The following is a 17,605-nucleotide window of genomic DNA, read 5'->3' as shown; positions in this document are numbered from 1 at the left end:
GCATGAGCATCGATCTGCGCAATTGGGGACCGATTGTGGATGGAGTGACTGCACAGTCTGGAAGAATGGTTAGATCCCTGGCAGCCTACCAAATGACGTTAAAAGATGGTAGTTGTCACCTTCTTGGCTCTCAACAAAGGCTGGGTCTCGATCCACAAAGCGTTCGTAACGTTACGACCTGTCGTAACTCTATAGTCTAGCGCCACGAACTTTTTGTGGATCGGGACCCTGGTCCATGGGCCCCTGGGAGTGGGATACTATATCCCTTTATCAATGCCGAACTACGACATTTATAACAGTGCGGCTGCACAGATAAAACAAAAACGCCATTAGTCAATGTACAAGCAAGCAAGCCCACACGTTCGCACGCCTATCGCCATAATAATCCTGGGCCCCGTTCCTCAAAGCTATCATAGAGCTAAGGTGATCGTAACTCCCATACTTTAACATAGACTTACGACTGTCGTAGCGCTACCATCGCTTTGAGGAACGGGGCCCGGAACGCAACATTAAGCTCCAACCCAATCAACCAACCAACTGAATATATTGTCATTTTATATTACTACCAGATCGAGCCGTGTCTTATCATGCCCTTCGGTCAAGTCTTTTACGGACATCTGAAAAATGGTGTTTGTTTTTATTTCGCAATAAGGATTCTAATTATTGATAAGATATCTACGAAAACAGGTTATCGGTTGCCGGGTGAAGCTAACTTTCACTATCTGTGATCACAGTTATCAACATGATGATTACACTGCTTCCAGGAATTATTGGAACATTATCTAATATTGCCAGGTCGTGCACCCAGAATCGTTACAACATGCCGAGTTATATCGTCTCAATATTACTCTCCTCCAGCAACGAACTGTACTACTGCAATTAAACCCGGGCGTGCACAAAGGTAGGACTGTGTCATCTCCCGGGGGCTATGTCACACGGATTGCTAGGCTGTAATATGACCCCGTTTACTGCCTAAACGTGATATAAAGGAGGGCTGAAGTAAATCGATAACGTGGGCTATACCCAAGTTCGACCCGAACTGTTTATGGTTAAGCAGCCAAGGACCGAAAAAGACGAACACACAACAGAACCTTTAAACACAAAAACTTACACATACAGAGAACATATGTTCACAGGTAGCGTTCCTACACAGAGAACATATGTTCACAGGTAGCGTTCCTACACAGAGAACATATATTCACAGGTAGCGTTCCTACACAGAGAACATATATTCACAGGTAGCGTTCCTACACAGAGAACATATATTCACAGGTAGCGTTCCTACACAGAGAACATATGTTCACAAATATATTAACTAAAACCCAGAGAACCAAGCGAACACATATACCCACAGAACATATATATACAGAACATACATCACGAACAGGGGTGGTGGGGTAGCCTAGTGGGTAAAGCGTCCGCTAGTCACGCTGAAAACCAAGCTGAAAGATCAAATGTTCGAAGATTGTGTTGTGTGATGAAGTTATGTGGCCATTAACCAGACTGCACTATGTACAGGATCAGACATCCGGCATGTGGTTGTTCTTCAACCACCGAATCAGGACAATGCGAAGGAGCTCTATCAATGGTGGTTAGCTTGTTTAAAGTTCACTGTCCCACTCGGTGTCAATGTGACCTGCATGTGGATGTCACACTGAACACCGACACCAAGCAAGTCACAACTCTACATACAGTTCCAATACAAGACCAGAGCTGCATTGTAATTACATTCAGGAACGCAACGGGGTGGAAGGGACGTTTTGCTAATCTTGCCGTTGTATTTAGGTTATATACAATAATATGCACTCGAGAATGAAGTTTTGGGAATTTGTGTAATTCTGGTGTATTGTCTTGCAGTTGTATGAAGTAATATAGTACAACTGAAGGATCCAATGTCACGGTTTTTGTGTGACCGTTGGTTTAGGCCTGCAGAGTCACGGGTTCAAGACTGGAAATGAAAGATTACATTTTCTTGGTTAGGAAGGGATGCTGGGTAGCCTTAAGGTTAAAGCGTCCGCTCGTCACGCTGTAGACCCGGGTTTGATTCCCCACATGCGGCTACAATGTGTGAAGACCATTTGTGGTGTACCCCGCTGTGATACTGCTGGAATATTGCTAAAAGCGGCGCCAAACCATACTCACTCACATCACGTACATACCTACACACACACACACACACAGTTTATGTACCCCAGAGAGACACACATGACTTTCCTCAACACACAGAGAGAGAGAGAACATTCCCAGAACAATACCGATCAGTCCAGAATATTACAGCATGTGTAACAACATAAATGGGGGAAATGATGTCATTGTGTATATAATGTTACATAATAATCATCCATGACTAATTCTATTCCGCTGACAGTGATAAATTACGTGACATGGGCGGCTAATTACTACTTTACATTACCTATATGTATTATTATACCTATGTCTCTAGACAAAAAAGTATACCATAGTTTTAAAGAATCAGCAAGCGACCAAGTAGCCAGAGGTTAATGTGCCATTGTATTGTTTAAGGTGGAAGCACGATACAGTTACAGCCATACACTTGCACATGTGTTAGAACCAGCAGTAATGTCATGCACCTGCATCGCCTAGCCTCCATTGCAATATTCCAGCAACCACTCATTGATGAAACAGTGCACTGGCACAAACTGGGTGACATGGTTTATGCATCAGAATGACTCAAAGCTCAGATTGTATAGGTTTACAGTTATTTCAATAACCTATTACTTATATATGAAGGTCGCTTTATCAATTTCAGCAAAGTGGGAAGACAGCTGTAAGCGTGAGTCATGTAGTTTATTTGACCATATTTATCAATAATATGTTTGTGTGAGCCAGGAAATAGGACACATCAAGGGAATATGCTGGATCAGAATATGTAGCAGGGAAGTCAATAAATACACAATAGGGACAAATCTGACTTGGAATCACTAATAAATCAGTATGACCAGATGTTGAGAAATAGTCTTTTTCATCTCAGCAGTTTCTGGTGAAAATATTACCCATGGAGTAGTACCCATTTGCGTGTTATGGTACCTTAAGTATTGATATGGCATGGAAGAAAATATTTTCAATGTGCCCTGAAGGGGCGACTAAAATTACCAAAATAATACTCACCATGATTCATTTAATGGAAAATGCGATAAATTTGACCAACTCAAAGGATTCAAAACTATTTTTGTACCTATCTTTGCACAGCATAAAACTGTATATCAGTCGCATGAGTGTGGCCATTTTGAATGCCAATACGCATACAGGGAATCCTGTTTGGATGATAACATAGTTTGTGGTTAGTTTATGGGTCCAGGACAAATGAAGCTTATCTACTCATGCAGTCATCATAGTGTTCAGGACATCCAACTCTTTCATTTACAGGTGAACATGATGTTTACTGATTTATTGAACAATAAATTGAAATGACACAATTGGTGTGATGTTTTAAGTTTAAATTGATCATCAAAACTATAAAGGTATGGGCACACTTATTTTCACAGAGGCACACCAAATTTATCGGTCTGGTGCCCTATGGCACCCTTCGACAAAAGCTGCATTTCTATTCCTGTTATTATAGAAATCAATCAAGCATTTTCTGAGGTGGACTGAAGCTTCATCATTATTCAATCCTATAAAGGTCAGTAGGAATGTGTGTATAGTCAGGAAGAAATGCAATCATGAGCATATTTTTTCAGAAAAGCAGTAGAAAAGTGTCAGTTCCCTGTTTACAAGTGGAGACATCAGCCCAGACAGTCTATTGTTGACACACATCACATAAAACCGTTTGTAGCATCTTGAACAACTGAAGCCATCTTAAAGTACTTATCTGTCCTCGTCAATATGATCACAATTGAACACGAGGAACAAACCGGCCAATCAGCATGAAGCAACAATGATAATAATCAGTCCAAAACTGACACTGCTTTCATCTACTAGTTCACTAGGGGCGGATGCAGTAGGGGGTGCAGGGGTGTTCACTTCACGATATATTAGGGGTGGGTATTGCAAGGAATTTTCATATTGCGATAAATTGCTATGCGAAAGCATGTATTGCGATATGTATTGCAATATATTGCAAGAAGTTTTGTTTAACAAAAAATATGTATAATCGAGTTAATGCTTGATTTATAAAGTAAAAACACAACAAAATCACAATGCTTGATTAGGCATTAATAAAAACTTTTAATCATGACAAAATAAAAATGTAAATAATGTTTGGCACAAATGAAACAAGGAAAGGAACAATTTATAAAACGGAAATATCCGAAGATTTCAGAGTGTTACGAAGTTTTCCGAATGAATGTCAAAATACCGGTTTTCAATCAGCGTATCGCAATACGTATCGTTTTCATGTCTGAACCGGTAAATACCGGTATATAAATTAAACCAGTTATATTGCGCAGCCCTATGATATATATGAGTGCACACACACGCATTGCACGCCGCAGCACGCACGCAGCTCCAAAATCCTGGATCCGCCCTGTACACCCAATGGAATGCGGTTAACAGTGGCGATAAATTAACCTGCGCTATCAAAGATTGGCTTAAACAGTGATATTTCTGAAAGCAGAACACTTGTTGCAGGAATATCACAAATCAATTTACAAAATGTTATCCTGTATCTCATCATTAAGTTAATGATGGTGAAATTAAGATGGTAATTTCAGATAATCAGCCTAAAGTATATTATCCATTGCAGGGTATTAGTCATCCGAAACTATCGACTGCAGCTTCATGCACGTGACTTCCCAGGAAGAAACACAGCTTGCGTGTATATTCATGTCAATCATTATGTTCCTAGCTGTAACTTGTGTGACATCACTCCATCAGTGTGATATACATAAACATACTTGCTCAGGTTCAAGGGCATATTCCTGATTGTAACTTGTGTGTGACACCACTCTATCAGTGTGATATACATAAACATACTTGCTCAGGTTCAAGGGCATATTCCTGATTGTAACTTGTGTGTGACACCACTCTATCAGTGTGATATACATAAACATACTTGCTCAGGTTCAAGGGCATATTCCTGATTGTAACTTGTGTGTGACACCACTCTATCAGTGTGATATACATAAACATACTTGCTCAGGTTCAAGGGCATATTCCTGATTGTAACTTGTGTGTGACACCACTCTATCAGTGTGATATACATAAACATACTTGCTCAGGTTCAAGGGCATATTCCTGATTGTAACTTGTGTGTGACACCACTCTATCAGTGTGATATACAAAAACATACTTGCTCAGGTTCAAAGGCATATTCCTGATTGTAACTTGTGTGTGACACCACTCTATCAGTGTGATATACATAAACATACGTGCTCAGGTTCAAGGGCATATTCCCAATTGTAACTTGGCTCTACATCTGTATTTCCATGGTTACCACTTGATCCTCACCACTCTGAGTGATTGAATGAGCTAGCTGGGTTTAAGGTCAATTTGAACAGTATCAGCTATATCAGGCTGGTCAGCTTGACGTTGGAGGCCAGTTGGAAGTGATGCAGATCAAAGATGCTGACCACTTTGGTATGTCTGTTGACGCTACACTCAGCAATGATCCAGCTATATGGCTATAAGTAAATAATCAAGTCTGGGCCAGACAAACCAGTGATCAACAGCATGAGCATCGATCTACACAACTGGGATATGATGACAAGTGTCAACTAAGTCAGCTAGCGTGACCACCCGATCCAATTAGTCGCCTCTTATGACAAGCATCATTGCTGAAGACCAATTCTAACGCTCATCTTCACAGGTCTGACCACTTTGGTGAAACCATTCACAATGGTTATGGTACAAACAAACCAAGAATCATAGTCAAGTTCGAATCTGGGATCTGAAGCCACGGTCGAACAATTCTGGCAGTGGTAATGGCTGCAACTCTGCCCAGTGATTTCATAAAAGCATATGCATGAAACCTTGCCTTGACGCCAGTATGACGGTGGAATGAAACATGTGTTGCTCACCTCTCTCCTGGAGAGTTCTCTCCCTCTGTGTTACGTCACCTTGTTCGGATGGGGCAAGGGTATATTTCTTCTTTAGTTTGTCAAAGTAGGTAACATCTGGCAGGCGCTGGATCTCAGCTGAAACATGCGAAACAATTTGTGTAGGAATGACACAGAAAGGCAAGAATAGGATTAAGATCTGTCCATTTTCTTCTTCAAACATTTGTTTAAAGGCACTATTTCACACCACTCCTCTAAAATAAAGGGTGGTTTCTTTGTCTTGTAGGCTATCTCCACCAGAGGTGCTTTGTGTCTCATGGAGATATTGGTGAGTGTGTACCATTTATTTTAAACAAGCGAGTATTTAGACCAACTCACCATTTCTCTCTACAAGTTTTTCCTCCAGGTATACAGCTGCAAACTCATAGACATTGTCTGGCAGCCCCCTGATGATGCTGCGTGACATTCGCTCCAGGTAATACTGGAAGCCAAGGGGCAGCTTTTGCCGCCAGTACATTTTCTCAGCCACATTCATGGTGCCTGCGGGTGATCGTCGTTGATTCGGTGAATGTATTCTATGTTTGTGGTGCTCACTATAGGGTGAACTCATGGTAGAATCTGTTGAACACAAAATATTTATTGAAACACATTATGAACATGCAGAGATGACTGTAAGAGTGATGGATACACATGCATCCTAGTATTTCCTGGACACTATTTCCCATGTATGTTTGATCAGGGCTCCAGATACTTTTAAACATCAGAGTCACGCATTACCTTATTTTTTCAATATAGGGGTACTGGAAAAGCTTTAAGAGTACATTTAGAGTTAGGAATTTAATGGCGTATCAGTAATCTTGTGTTTCATTTCATACATGCACCAACATTATTACTGTCTTTACTGTAATCCCAAATATAACATATTATGTTATATTTGGGATTACACTTTCTTAGTAAAAGTACAGATCCTAGTACTTTTTGGGTTGAGTCCCATCCGGGATTCGAACCCGCACCCTCAGTCAGGCACCTAATCTCCAGAACACAAAGTCAGACGCCTATCCCGCTCAGCCACCGCGGCTTCCACAAAAATGGAAGTCGGACAACTGGTACCCCTCTGATAAGTGTTAATTGGCACGGCTCCAACGGCCGAAAGCTATGAAATACACAATGCCATTTGAGAAAGTGGTCAAATGTAACATATGGTATATTTGGGATTACACTTTCTTAGCAAAGTACAGATTCTGGTACTTTCTAAAATGGCATTGTGTATTTCATTGCTACTCTTGTATAAGCATGTCAATAAACAACAAAACAATACTTTTTCAGATAAATACGTCTGTAAATGATTCTAAGACTGTACACCATTGCTGTGGTGCGTATCTGCTACGTTTTCTAAATTATTTCCAACCGTATCGTGCATATTTTTTATCTGTATATACGCCAATACAGCCCTTTAAAGAGTGACACTCAACACTACACTACTTGAAACATAGGAAAATAAAGCTGAAAACAGCAGAGCTAAATGGATATTTGAAACTGATCATCAAAACATTAACACACTCGAAAACAGAAGTTCCATAATGACATCCAACAACCTCTTCAGTGATATCCATTAGGGCCACATTTCATCAAATATGTAGCATTTGGATTTTGTATGAATGTGGTAATTAAAATTACATTTACTAATGGATGCATTTAATTCAAGCCAATAGTTTTTTAGGGAGGGCCAATGTTGATTTTTCCATGTTTTCAATAATCACGATTGAAGCAGTTATTTTGCACTGGTTAGAATTTACTTCAGAGGTAATGTAACTTCCGTTATCTGAAGTATAATTATTATGGTTAAAATCAGAAGATCGTGTCTGTTATTGTATAATAAATACACCAAGGCCAGTAACGGGGCTGTCATTATCACTTAAGAATATGTTCAGAAACTGTACACGTACGACTTCTATGAAAATATTGTCAAAATAATCATTAATATACACTTTGAAATATGTAGGTCGGGATAGAGTGTTATGAAAATATAGGACACATCGTAATTAGTCGCATTAGGCTATGGAACAGATAGAAGTACGGGACACATTAGGGTAGGAGTGCGTTGTGTTCGTTTTTGAATATACCGCCTAAATAAGCTGTCTGCGGGATTATGACAATTAATGGTAACGAACAAAACAAAGTCAACCACGCAAGTGCGCAGTCTTCTGGATAGGTGGATTTAAATGCACACTTACCATTATTGATTCAGAGATGTGTGAATTTTCATCACCATATTTGTATCTGTGTTTCCAGGTAAACGCCCGTTATTGACAATGACGTCACAATGTTATTACAGACCAGCAGCGAAAATGTGTTTCCGAAAAACAAGAATTTTATTTTTATGTGCCAAACCATGAAAGGATTTCAATATAAAGCACATCGTCATATATGTGCACATCTGTAAATATTAAATCTTTCTCGAAACTGTTGAGATATTCATTTTTTAACCAACCAATGAGTCGAATTATCTTAATCGGTGTAACCAAGATGGCAGCCTCCATATAGAAAACAAACTTGTTGCTTTCGCAACAACTTGTACGTAATGTGGTTCTAGTCTACAGGTAATGCCAAACATGACAACATATTTGCTTCATGGAATGTCCACTTTATAGTTCCTGACACTTTACTGATCTTAGATCTACCGTAAGTATAGAATTATATTCAGATGAGCCGGTCTGTGGTAGTGTACATTTCGTTATATGGACCATAGTTCAACCCCCCTTGGGATTTCTTATCTCAGTAATAGCTGATAATGCTTGTCCACTATGTTGTCTATATTGTAGCAAGCACACTGAAATACTGAGTCTAGTTCTAATGTTCATATCCGACGTAAACAAAACAAATTCTGAAATGACAAATCACTCGCTAAAACTCCAGCTAGGATCCTTTCAACTTTGCCAGACTAGTAAGTGATCATGTATATGTTTAAGTAAGTTTATTACTTCTTGAGAAGGTCCCATGATAAATACTGTATTTTCACAGTATTAAGTTTACTTGCAATAAATTCAAGTTGTTATAATAAATGAAGTCAATATTTGACATTGCCAGCTATCAGCCACCCACTTGTCTGGCCTAGATTCAGTTATAGACATTTATATTGCAATATTGCTTAAAGTTTGTTTATGGGAGACTACAGCAGAGTCACATCCCAAAGAAACATTCGCTTTCACTCACATGCCAGTACATGGAACAACTGTCTTTGGCAACCTCATGCCATTACCCCTTGGCGGGGCGGTGGGGTAGCCTAGTGGTTAAAGTGTTCGCTTGTCACACCGAAGACCCGGGTTCGATTCCCCACATAGGTACAATATGTGAAGCCCTTTTCTGGTGTCCCCCGCCGTGATATTGCTGGAATATTGCTAAAAGCGGCGTAAAACCATACTCACTCACTCACTCATTACCCCATGGCAAAGTTTCTAGCCTCTTACATACCGGCCATCTGTAGAGTGCAAGAAATGAAACATCATGAGCAACATGGCTCCTTACTCAGGAAGTTGAGAGACTATTTCTAAAATGGGATGTAATATATTCCGTAAATACGTTATTTTTCCTAAGTTGGTATCATTATGTTACTTTGACATGTTTGAGGATCAGATGGGATGATAAGGGACAAAACATTATGTGAGGAGGAGAACTTTGAATATTTCTTCAGTTTGGCCTTAGGCCAGTGACCATGGTGACTGATAACAGAAGATAGTATGATCCCAGCTGATGTTGATAACAGGTGATATGGACATGACGTATACAGCTTGAATGGTCTGGTTAACTCATGTATCGGGCATGTAAATATGCCATACTTGATATGTACATGATATATACGTCGACTCACTGACAAGGTGAACTCAAGTAGGTAACTAACTAGCTTCTTCCTAGATTTTAATAAACTGAGTGGCATGATTGTCAGGTTTAATTGAGCTCACTATTATTAGTATTGTGACTAAAGAAATCTAAAGGGAGATGGTTGAATGTGGAAAGCACACTGAGCAGGGATGAGATTGTGTCTGTTATGCAAACTTGTGTTGAGGATACACTGATTCACAAAAAGAAATATCTTTAATTTTGACATTTTCATGATCTTTCAACCTGGAATTGACCGTCTTGCTTATCATAGCCAATCTCTCTGACATCGTTGTATACAGGTTATGACAGTCAGTCAGTGCCCTAGAAATATACCTGAATCCCAGAATATGAGGCAAGTACCTGTGAGAAAAGTGTGGATTCAACCCAGTTTATAAAATCTATGAAACCATGCCATGTTGTAGTCCCTTTCTGCACTATGTCTTATGTCACATGGTTTTGACATGAAAATTGGTTATAGTAGGTTTATGTGTCAGAGGCAAAACACATTTTTCTTCAGAACTGCAGTGTTTAAATATTTAAATTCTGGTCGTGTGATATGATAATGAAGTATTTTTGTCATGAGTTAATTAAAACAAAGTGCTCTAATATATCAGCTGATATATCAAGGATGTTTTTGCTTTCATTGCCTTATTGTCCCACCTGGCAAATTTGATAACTCCACATGCTAGTAAATGTTCATGACTGCTAAGATCTTATTGTAATGTGTTAAATATACATGTCATTTGACTAAGAGATGACAACTGTGCTTTATACTGGGATTTATCAAGGATTCCACACTAAACACAGGCAAGTTGTCTTGGAAAAATGCTTTACTTAAAACAGCAATTTTTTTTAAGTTAATATAATTTTATGGGAAATTTTGAATTCAAATTGTGAATTTCTACTGTCGTTTGCTGCAGATTTGGGGGCCAAATTAGGATTAGAAATTAACTTTTGTTGAAAATTATCTGATGAAAATGATCTAACACTGAGATGCACTCTTATAAATGGTAAAAGTTGCCGTCCACAAGGAAATGTCAAGAGTCCTAATCACAATTAGTCATAATTTCAAACTCTGCCAAATGTCGGCCACTGAACTGAAGTGTTTCGTGTGAATGACATCGACAGTTAACTACAGAAATGACTGGAACAGTTATAACACAATTGCTATAAACTGCAATATTTATTTATAACGGACATAACATGACACCACCATATTATTACCTTACAGATTAGAATGATAATCAGTTAATTAAGTGCCATCTGCAAATTTAGGATTTCTACATAATTTTGGAATTATTTAAGTCAGTATCTCATGTCAATAATGTATTATGTATGTGTTTTAATCTTGGACACTGAGTTCCAATTCCATGTAGGATTTATCTGTATCAGATATGTGATGGGACAAATTGTCAGGCTTATTAAGCGACCTGCAAGGACACACTGAAAATATTTATCCGTGTCAGTTCAGTATTTTCCGTGCCATGGTAGCAATTTAAGCACTATTTCAATCCCAGTAAGATTGTGTTTGTGTTTCAGATGCGACAATGACGCTGTTGCTGGTCCTGTCCTGCCTGGGGTTGTGGATGCTGTTGTATCTGCTGCTGTGTCGACTCAACCCGGGGCGGCGCTGTGAGTGGCACTGTCGCTCCGTCACCACCGTTCATGCCATCCTCATCACCTCTTTAGCAGCTTGGTGCAGCTTCATCCAGGGACCCTGGCCTTTCACTGATGCAGGTCAGGATCACAGCTGCGATACAGAGGCGATATCTTCCTACGTAACCTCTGTTCTAACGTCATACATACCGTGGATACATCAGATGTAGTTGTGCAGTGATGACTCAGCATCACTCCACTACCATACAGAACTCAGTCATGTTTGGCGGATCAGTCTTCATCGCCCTCGTGAAGATAGCCATTAAACGCCTTATTGTAATATCAACACAAGTCCCCGCAGATGGGGATATTTGTCATTTCTTGTGTTAGTCAAGTTGAATCCATGTAACACATGTTCTGATTGGATAGAAAGAAGGGAGATAATTTGTGTTCGCGATCTTTGCCGCCAGGGACTTTTACGAGAACCGGAAATATGGTCATATTAGAACAGAGGTTCAGAGGAAGATATGACAAGTAACCTCTGTGGTCAGGCCTGCTTGACTTGGATCCGGGTTTGACACATGTCATAAGAGGCTTACGGTTACCCACTAATTCATGATTCAGATCGATGCTCATGTTGTTGATCACTGGATTAGTAACCTGTTAGTCTGGTCCAGAGTCATGATTATTTACAAACTGGATTGTCTGGTCCAGAAATGATTATTTACAAACCGCTGTCATACAGATGGAATATTGCTGAGTGCGGCATTAAACAACAAGCAAACAAACTTGTTTATCATTTGACCTTCTGTTTGTATAGTTTGTAATTTAAAGGGGTTATTCTGAAATCAGAGCGTTAAGGTGCATTTTACATTTTGTTTTGTCAAGTTAAGACAGAGCTTAAAATGCATTTTACATTTTGTTTTGTGTAATTACTAAGACAGCTTAATATGCATTTTACATTTTGTTTTGTGTAATTACTAAGACAGCTTAATATGCATTTTACATTTTGTTTTGCATGATTAATCAGACAGAGCTTAAAGTGCATTTTACATTTTGTTGTGTTGTTTTTTTAATTTTGTTATGTTTAATTATTAAGACAGCTATAGATCTACTGTAGTATAAGATCAGCAGTGAGGCGTCCAACAATATCTGTAATTATTAAGGTGATGATATCGCTAGATCTTCGATGACAGCAAATGGAGCTGAGCAACCCAAATATACAAAGGATAAATACACAAGATGGAAATTGTTTTTCCTGTTTTTCAATAATTTTTCAATGACTTCAAAACTTGAAATTGTGCAGTGTTTGGCCCCCTGTACCTGAATAGTGCAGTGTTTGGCCCCCTGTACCTGAAATAGTGCAGTGTTTGGCCCCCTGTACCTGAAATTGTGCAGTGTTTTGCCCCCTGTACCTGAATAGTGCAGTGTTTGGCCCCCTGTACCTGAAATAGTGCAGTGTTTGGCCCCCTGTACCTGAAATAGTGCAGTGTTTGGCCCCTGTACCTGAAATAGTGCCCCTGTACCTGAAAAGTGCAGTGTTTGGCCCCTGTACCTGAAATAGTGCAGTGTTTGGCCCCTGTACCTGAATAGTGCAGTGTTTGGCCCCTGTACCTGAAAGTGCAGTGTTTGGCCCCCTGTAGAATAGTGCAGTGTTTGGCCCCCCTGTACCTGAATAGTGCAGTGTTTGGCCCCTGTACCTGAAATAGTGCAGTGTTTGGCCCCCCTGAATAGTGCAGTGTTTGGCCCCTGTACCTGAAATAGTGCAGTGTTTGGCCCCTGTACCTGAATAGTGCAGTGTTTGGCCCCTGTTTAGTGCAGTGTTTGGCCCCCTGTACCTGAATAGTGCAGTGTTTGGCCCCCTGTACCTGAATAGTGCAGTGTTTGGCCCCCTGTACCTGAATAGTGCAGTGTTTGGCCCCCTGTACCTGAAATAGTGCAGTGTTTGGCCCCCTGTACCTGAATAGTGCAGTGTTTGGCCCCCTGTACCTGAAATAGTGCAGTGTTTTACTCTTTAAAAAAGTAGGGGAACTACTAGGGGAACTAGATTGTTAGACATATCAGAGTCCATCAAAGTTGATGTGATAATATTGAATGTTTTGAGAGTGCTTCACCACCTGCACTTTTTCATGGCCATAGTTGTTTGTACAGTAATCACTATTGAAAGATGATTGGTGTATTTTGACGTGAAATTTGTATGTGTACAATTTTCATTTCTTTACACACACACACACACACACACACACACACACACACACACACACACACACACACACACACACACACACACACACACACACACACACACACACACACCAAAAATTATATTTTTTTTAAAAACGGCTAGAAACAAATGCTAATAACTGTGTGATGCAAGATAACTGATAAAATTAATGGTCTTCAGTGATTTATCGACTTATTAAAAACCGTCAAATCAAGAATGACACACCATGCACATGTATGGGGCTACTGCATTGTGTACATGCATCCCATGCGTTGTGTTTAGGGGTGATGATAGAGGGAAATGATTGTGCATTCATAAGATGTCTGTCTTTGAAACGTTTGTTCACGTTTATACTTCCTAACCAAATTGAAAGATCAGCTTCCCCTACTTTTTTGTAAGAGGATAGTACCTGTGAAGGTCCAGGTTAGAATGAACCTTCAGTAACCCTTGCTTGTCGTAAGAGGCGACTAAAGGGATCGGGTGGTCTGGCTCGCTGACTTGGTTGACACATGTCATCGGTTCCCAATTGCGCAGATCGATGCTCATGCTGTAATCACTGGATTGTCTGGTCCAGACTCGATTATTTACAGACCGCCGCCATATGGCTGGAATATTGCTGAGTGCGGCGTAAAACTAAAACTTAAAAAGTATAGTACAGTCCATGCGAACTGGCCACACATGTTACACTTCTTTCATTTGAGCTGCTGTCTAATTCTACATGTCACCCACAGGAGGCCCGAACACACCACTCCAGTACCTGACGACGTCCATCTGCCTCGGCTACTTCATCTTCGACTTCTCCTGGTGTCTCTACTTCAAAACCGAGGGTCAGTCTGTGCGAGGTTGTCAGGGGGAGATAAACTCCGTATTCAGAGGCATTATGTCCCTTTCAGTCTGACTGCAATGATATCTTTTTTATCTGGGGGGGATCAGATGTCAGCTTTCTAAGCCTAGTTTCCTTCATTTCACATCTAAGTCAGTTTGAAATTTGAACATACATTGACCCATGAAGCCCCGGGTTAGAATTGGTCTTCAGCAACCCATGCTTGTCGTAAGAGGTGACTAACAGGATCGGGTGGTCAGGCTCGCTGACTTGGTTGACACATATCATTGGTTCCCAACTGCGCAGATCGATGCTCATGCTGTAATCACTGGATTGTCTGGTCCAGACTCGATTATTTACAGACCGCCACACATGTGTTATATTTGGGATTACACTTTCTTAGTAAAGTACAGATTCTAGTACTTTTGTTGGGTTGAGTCCCATCCGGGATTCGAACCCACACTCTCAGAGTCAGGCACCTAATCCCCAGCACACAAAGCCAGCCGTCTACCCCGCTCAGCCACCGCAACTTCCACAAAAATGAAAGTCGGACAGCTGGTAGTCTAGACTGTGGACTTTGTGTACCCCTCTGATAAGTGTAAATAGGCACGGCTCCCACGGCCGAAAGCTATAATTACACGATGCCATTTAGAAAGTTATCAAATGTAACATATGGTATATTTGGGATTACACTTTCTTAGTAAAGTAAAGATTCTAGTACTTTGTGTGCTGGCGATTAGGTGCCTGACTCTGAGGGTGTGGGTTCGAATCCCGGGTGGGACTCAACCCGACAAAAGTACTAGAATATAACATATGTTTCATTAGCTCACTTTCTAAATGGCATTGTGTACTGATCGCCACCATATAGCTGGAATATTGCTGAGTGCTGCATAACACTCAGAGGTCCAGATAAGATTTAGCTCATGTGGGTACTGTACCCACTGTACTTTTTGGAGTGGGTATTATGAATGTTGAGTGGGTATTTCATTTTCCGTTACCAACAGCTTTCAAATATGTGCGTATTTCAGTCATTTTACTCACCTAAGTATTATGTCATTCAGTAAGTTTACTAAGCAGGTATGTTCTGCCTTATGTCATACCTTATCAAAACCAACTTAAATATAATGGAAATGATTTCATAAAAAAATCACTCATCCTATACTGACAGTACAACACTAGTCCTATACTATCAATACAACTTGATAGCATTCGATGTCTTTTTCATTACGCAAGCGAGTTTTATAAATATATTCCGTACGCATTTGTTTTAAACTTTTTGCATATGTAACATTTTAAATGCGTAATTGGTACGCAACAATTTATTTTTCAATGCGTAATTGGACATTTTCCATGCGTATTTTACCCGGATACGCAGCTTGTCTGGGCCTCTGACACTAAACTCACCCACTCGCACTTGTACATACATTAGGGCTGTCTTAAATGATTGGTACCAGGCAGTGTTGGGAAATGTCCTCATATCTTATGCTAGGAGGGGTGGTGGGGTAGCCTCATGGTTCGATTCCACACATGGATACAATATGTGAAGCCCATTTCTGGTGTCCCCCACCGTGATTTTGCTGGAATATTGCTAAAAGTGGCATAAGAACCATACTCACTCACTCATATGCTGGGAGCTACTGTATCACAGTTAAAAATCAGATTTTGAATTTGATATCTTATACTGGTTATAATCATTCAGTGTTGGGTTACCATGGTTACCTGTTTGTTTCAGGTCCAGCAATGATGGCCCATCATGCTCTCAGTATATTTGGGCTGACAGTCTGCCTGGTTGTAGGGAAGTATGGCACCGAGCTTGTCGCCACCATCTGTGGCGCTGAAGTTACCAACCCCTTGTTGCAGCTCCGTTGGTTTCTGCGTGAGACTGGACAGTACCACACCATCACTGGAGAAATTGTGGACATATTGTTTATGGTGTCCTTTGGCATGTTGAGGATCGGTGTCGGGTCGGTGCTTCTGTACAGCTACTTTCAGCAACCTACTGATTTCTTTGGCCGATTTGGCGGCGTGTGTATTTATGCCATAGGCTGGGTGTTCTGGATAGCCATTGTTCAGTATGCCATCAAGAAATATACAAAAAGATGGAACGGATGGAAGAGGAAAAGGAAAAACACGAAAAGTGAAACTGTTTCAGATAATTCTGAAATGGCACAGACAGAAGATATGTTTGTTGGTGAGAAAGTGTGTTCACACCCAGAAACATTGGAAGATATTCCATCTCAGGGAGAACTGAAGAAACCTAACGGTTATTTGCGGGTCGGAAAGCCACCTACGCCAGAAGGAAATGACGGGATCATCAACGGAATAGTTCACAGTCACATTTCCTGTCTGGTGTCTGAGGCGGACAAGAAAAATGTATGATGCACGCTTGCATATTCCCTCAATGTTCGCTGAATAGCATTAGGTCGAACATTTGAAGTCAACGCAGGAACATTATTTGTTCCTTAATCCTTACAGGAATTTCCAAATATTTTCATGACCAAATTTTTGTCATTTTTACTGTGTTTGATTATTTAATGAATCGAATTATGCTCAAATTGGAATATTGCCAGAACTATTGATCTCAGGAGTACTGGGATGAAATCCTTGACAGCCAAATGAATACACAATGCCATTTAGAAACTGGTCAAATGTGACATGTTATATTTGGGATTACACTTTCTCAGTAAAGTAGAGATTCTAGTACTTTTATTGGGTTGATTCCCATCTGGGATTCGAACCCGCACCCTCAGAGTCCGGCATCTAATTTCCAGCACACAGAGTCAGCTCTCTTACAAACGTTAGACAGCTGATGACATTAGACAGATATAGATTAAAGGGAATGAGGTTTCTTTCTGCAATCCTTCCTGTCACAGCAAAACCTCTTTTATAAAGTTCTTGAACTTGGGTTTTAGACAATGTGTCTGCATGACATCAGCTGAGTTAGAAAAGCTGTTGAAAATATAGGTGCCAATCATCACAGAATCGATATATTATGCACCGAATCCCACCAGTATATTTCCAGTGTGGTAAGGGACCGTCATAATTTATGGCTAGGGGGGTGATGGTGATATCTATGAAAAAGCATGTACAATGTGAATGCCCCCCCTACAAAGTTTACGTGACACC

General features: G+C 40.3%; 2 protein-coding genes across 5 annotated transcripts in view; one reads left to right on the top strand and one right to left on the bottom strand.

The window, feature by feature from the left end:
* The window catches only part of LOC124263752 (fibrous sheath CABYR-binding protein-like), a 50,876-nt gene extending 42,596 nt beyond the window's left edge, over positions 1-8,280 (bottom strand). For all 4 annotated transcript variants that reach the window (XM_046698461.1, XM_046698466.1, XM_046698472.1 and 1 more), the window contains exons 1-3: positions 8,192-8,280; positions 6,336-6,575; positions 5,979-6,095 (exon numbers count right to left, since the gene is read on the bottom strand). In XM_046698461.1, the coding sequence (XP_046554417.1) occupies positions 5,979-6,095; positions 6,336-6,567 (349 nt within the window). In that variant the 5' untranslated portion in view covers positions 6,568-6,575; positions 8,192-8,280. The remainder of the gene's footprint in view (positions 1-5,978; positions 6,096-6,335; positions 6,576-8,191) is intronic.
* Positions 8,281-8,459: 179 nt separating this feature from the next.
* Positions 8,460-17,579, top strand: LOC124263787 (TLC domain-containing protein 5-like). The gene is made up of 4 exons (XM_046698496.1): positions 8,460-8,557; positions 11,376-11,573; positions 14,388-14,483; positions 16,212-17,579. The coding sequence occupies exons 2-4, from the start codon at positions 11,384-11,386 to the stop codon at positions 16,856-16,858; spliced, it is 933 nt and encodes a 310-aa protein (XP_046554452.1). The 5' UTR covers positions 8,460-8,557; positions 11,376-11,383; the 3' UTR covers positions 16,859-17,579.
* Positions 17,580-17,605: the final 26 nt, after the last annotated feature.

This window comes from Haliotis rubra, unplaced genomic scaffold, assembly GCF_003918875.1.
Source record: "Haliotis rubra isolate DU_JTF1 unplaced genomic scaffold, ASM391887v1 Scf1200, whole genome shotgun sequence".
In the NCBI taxonomy this organism is placed as follows: Eukaryota; Metazoa; Mollusca; class Gastropoda; order Lepetellida; family Haliotidae; genus Haliotis; species Haliotis rubra.
This window is presented reverse-complemented; position numbering and strand designations above follow the sequence as displayed.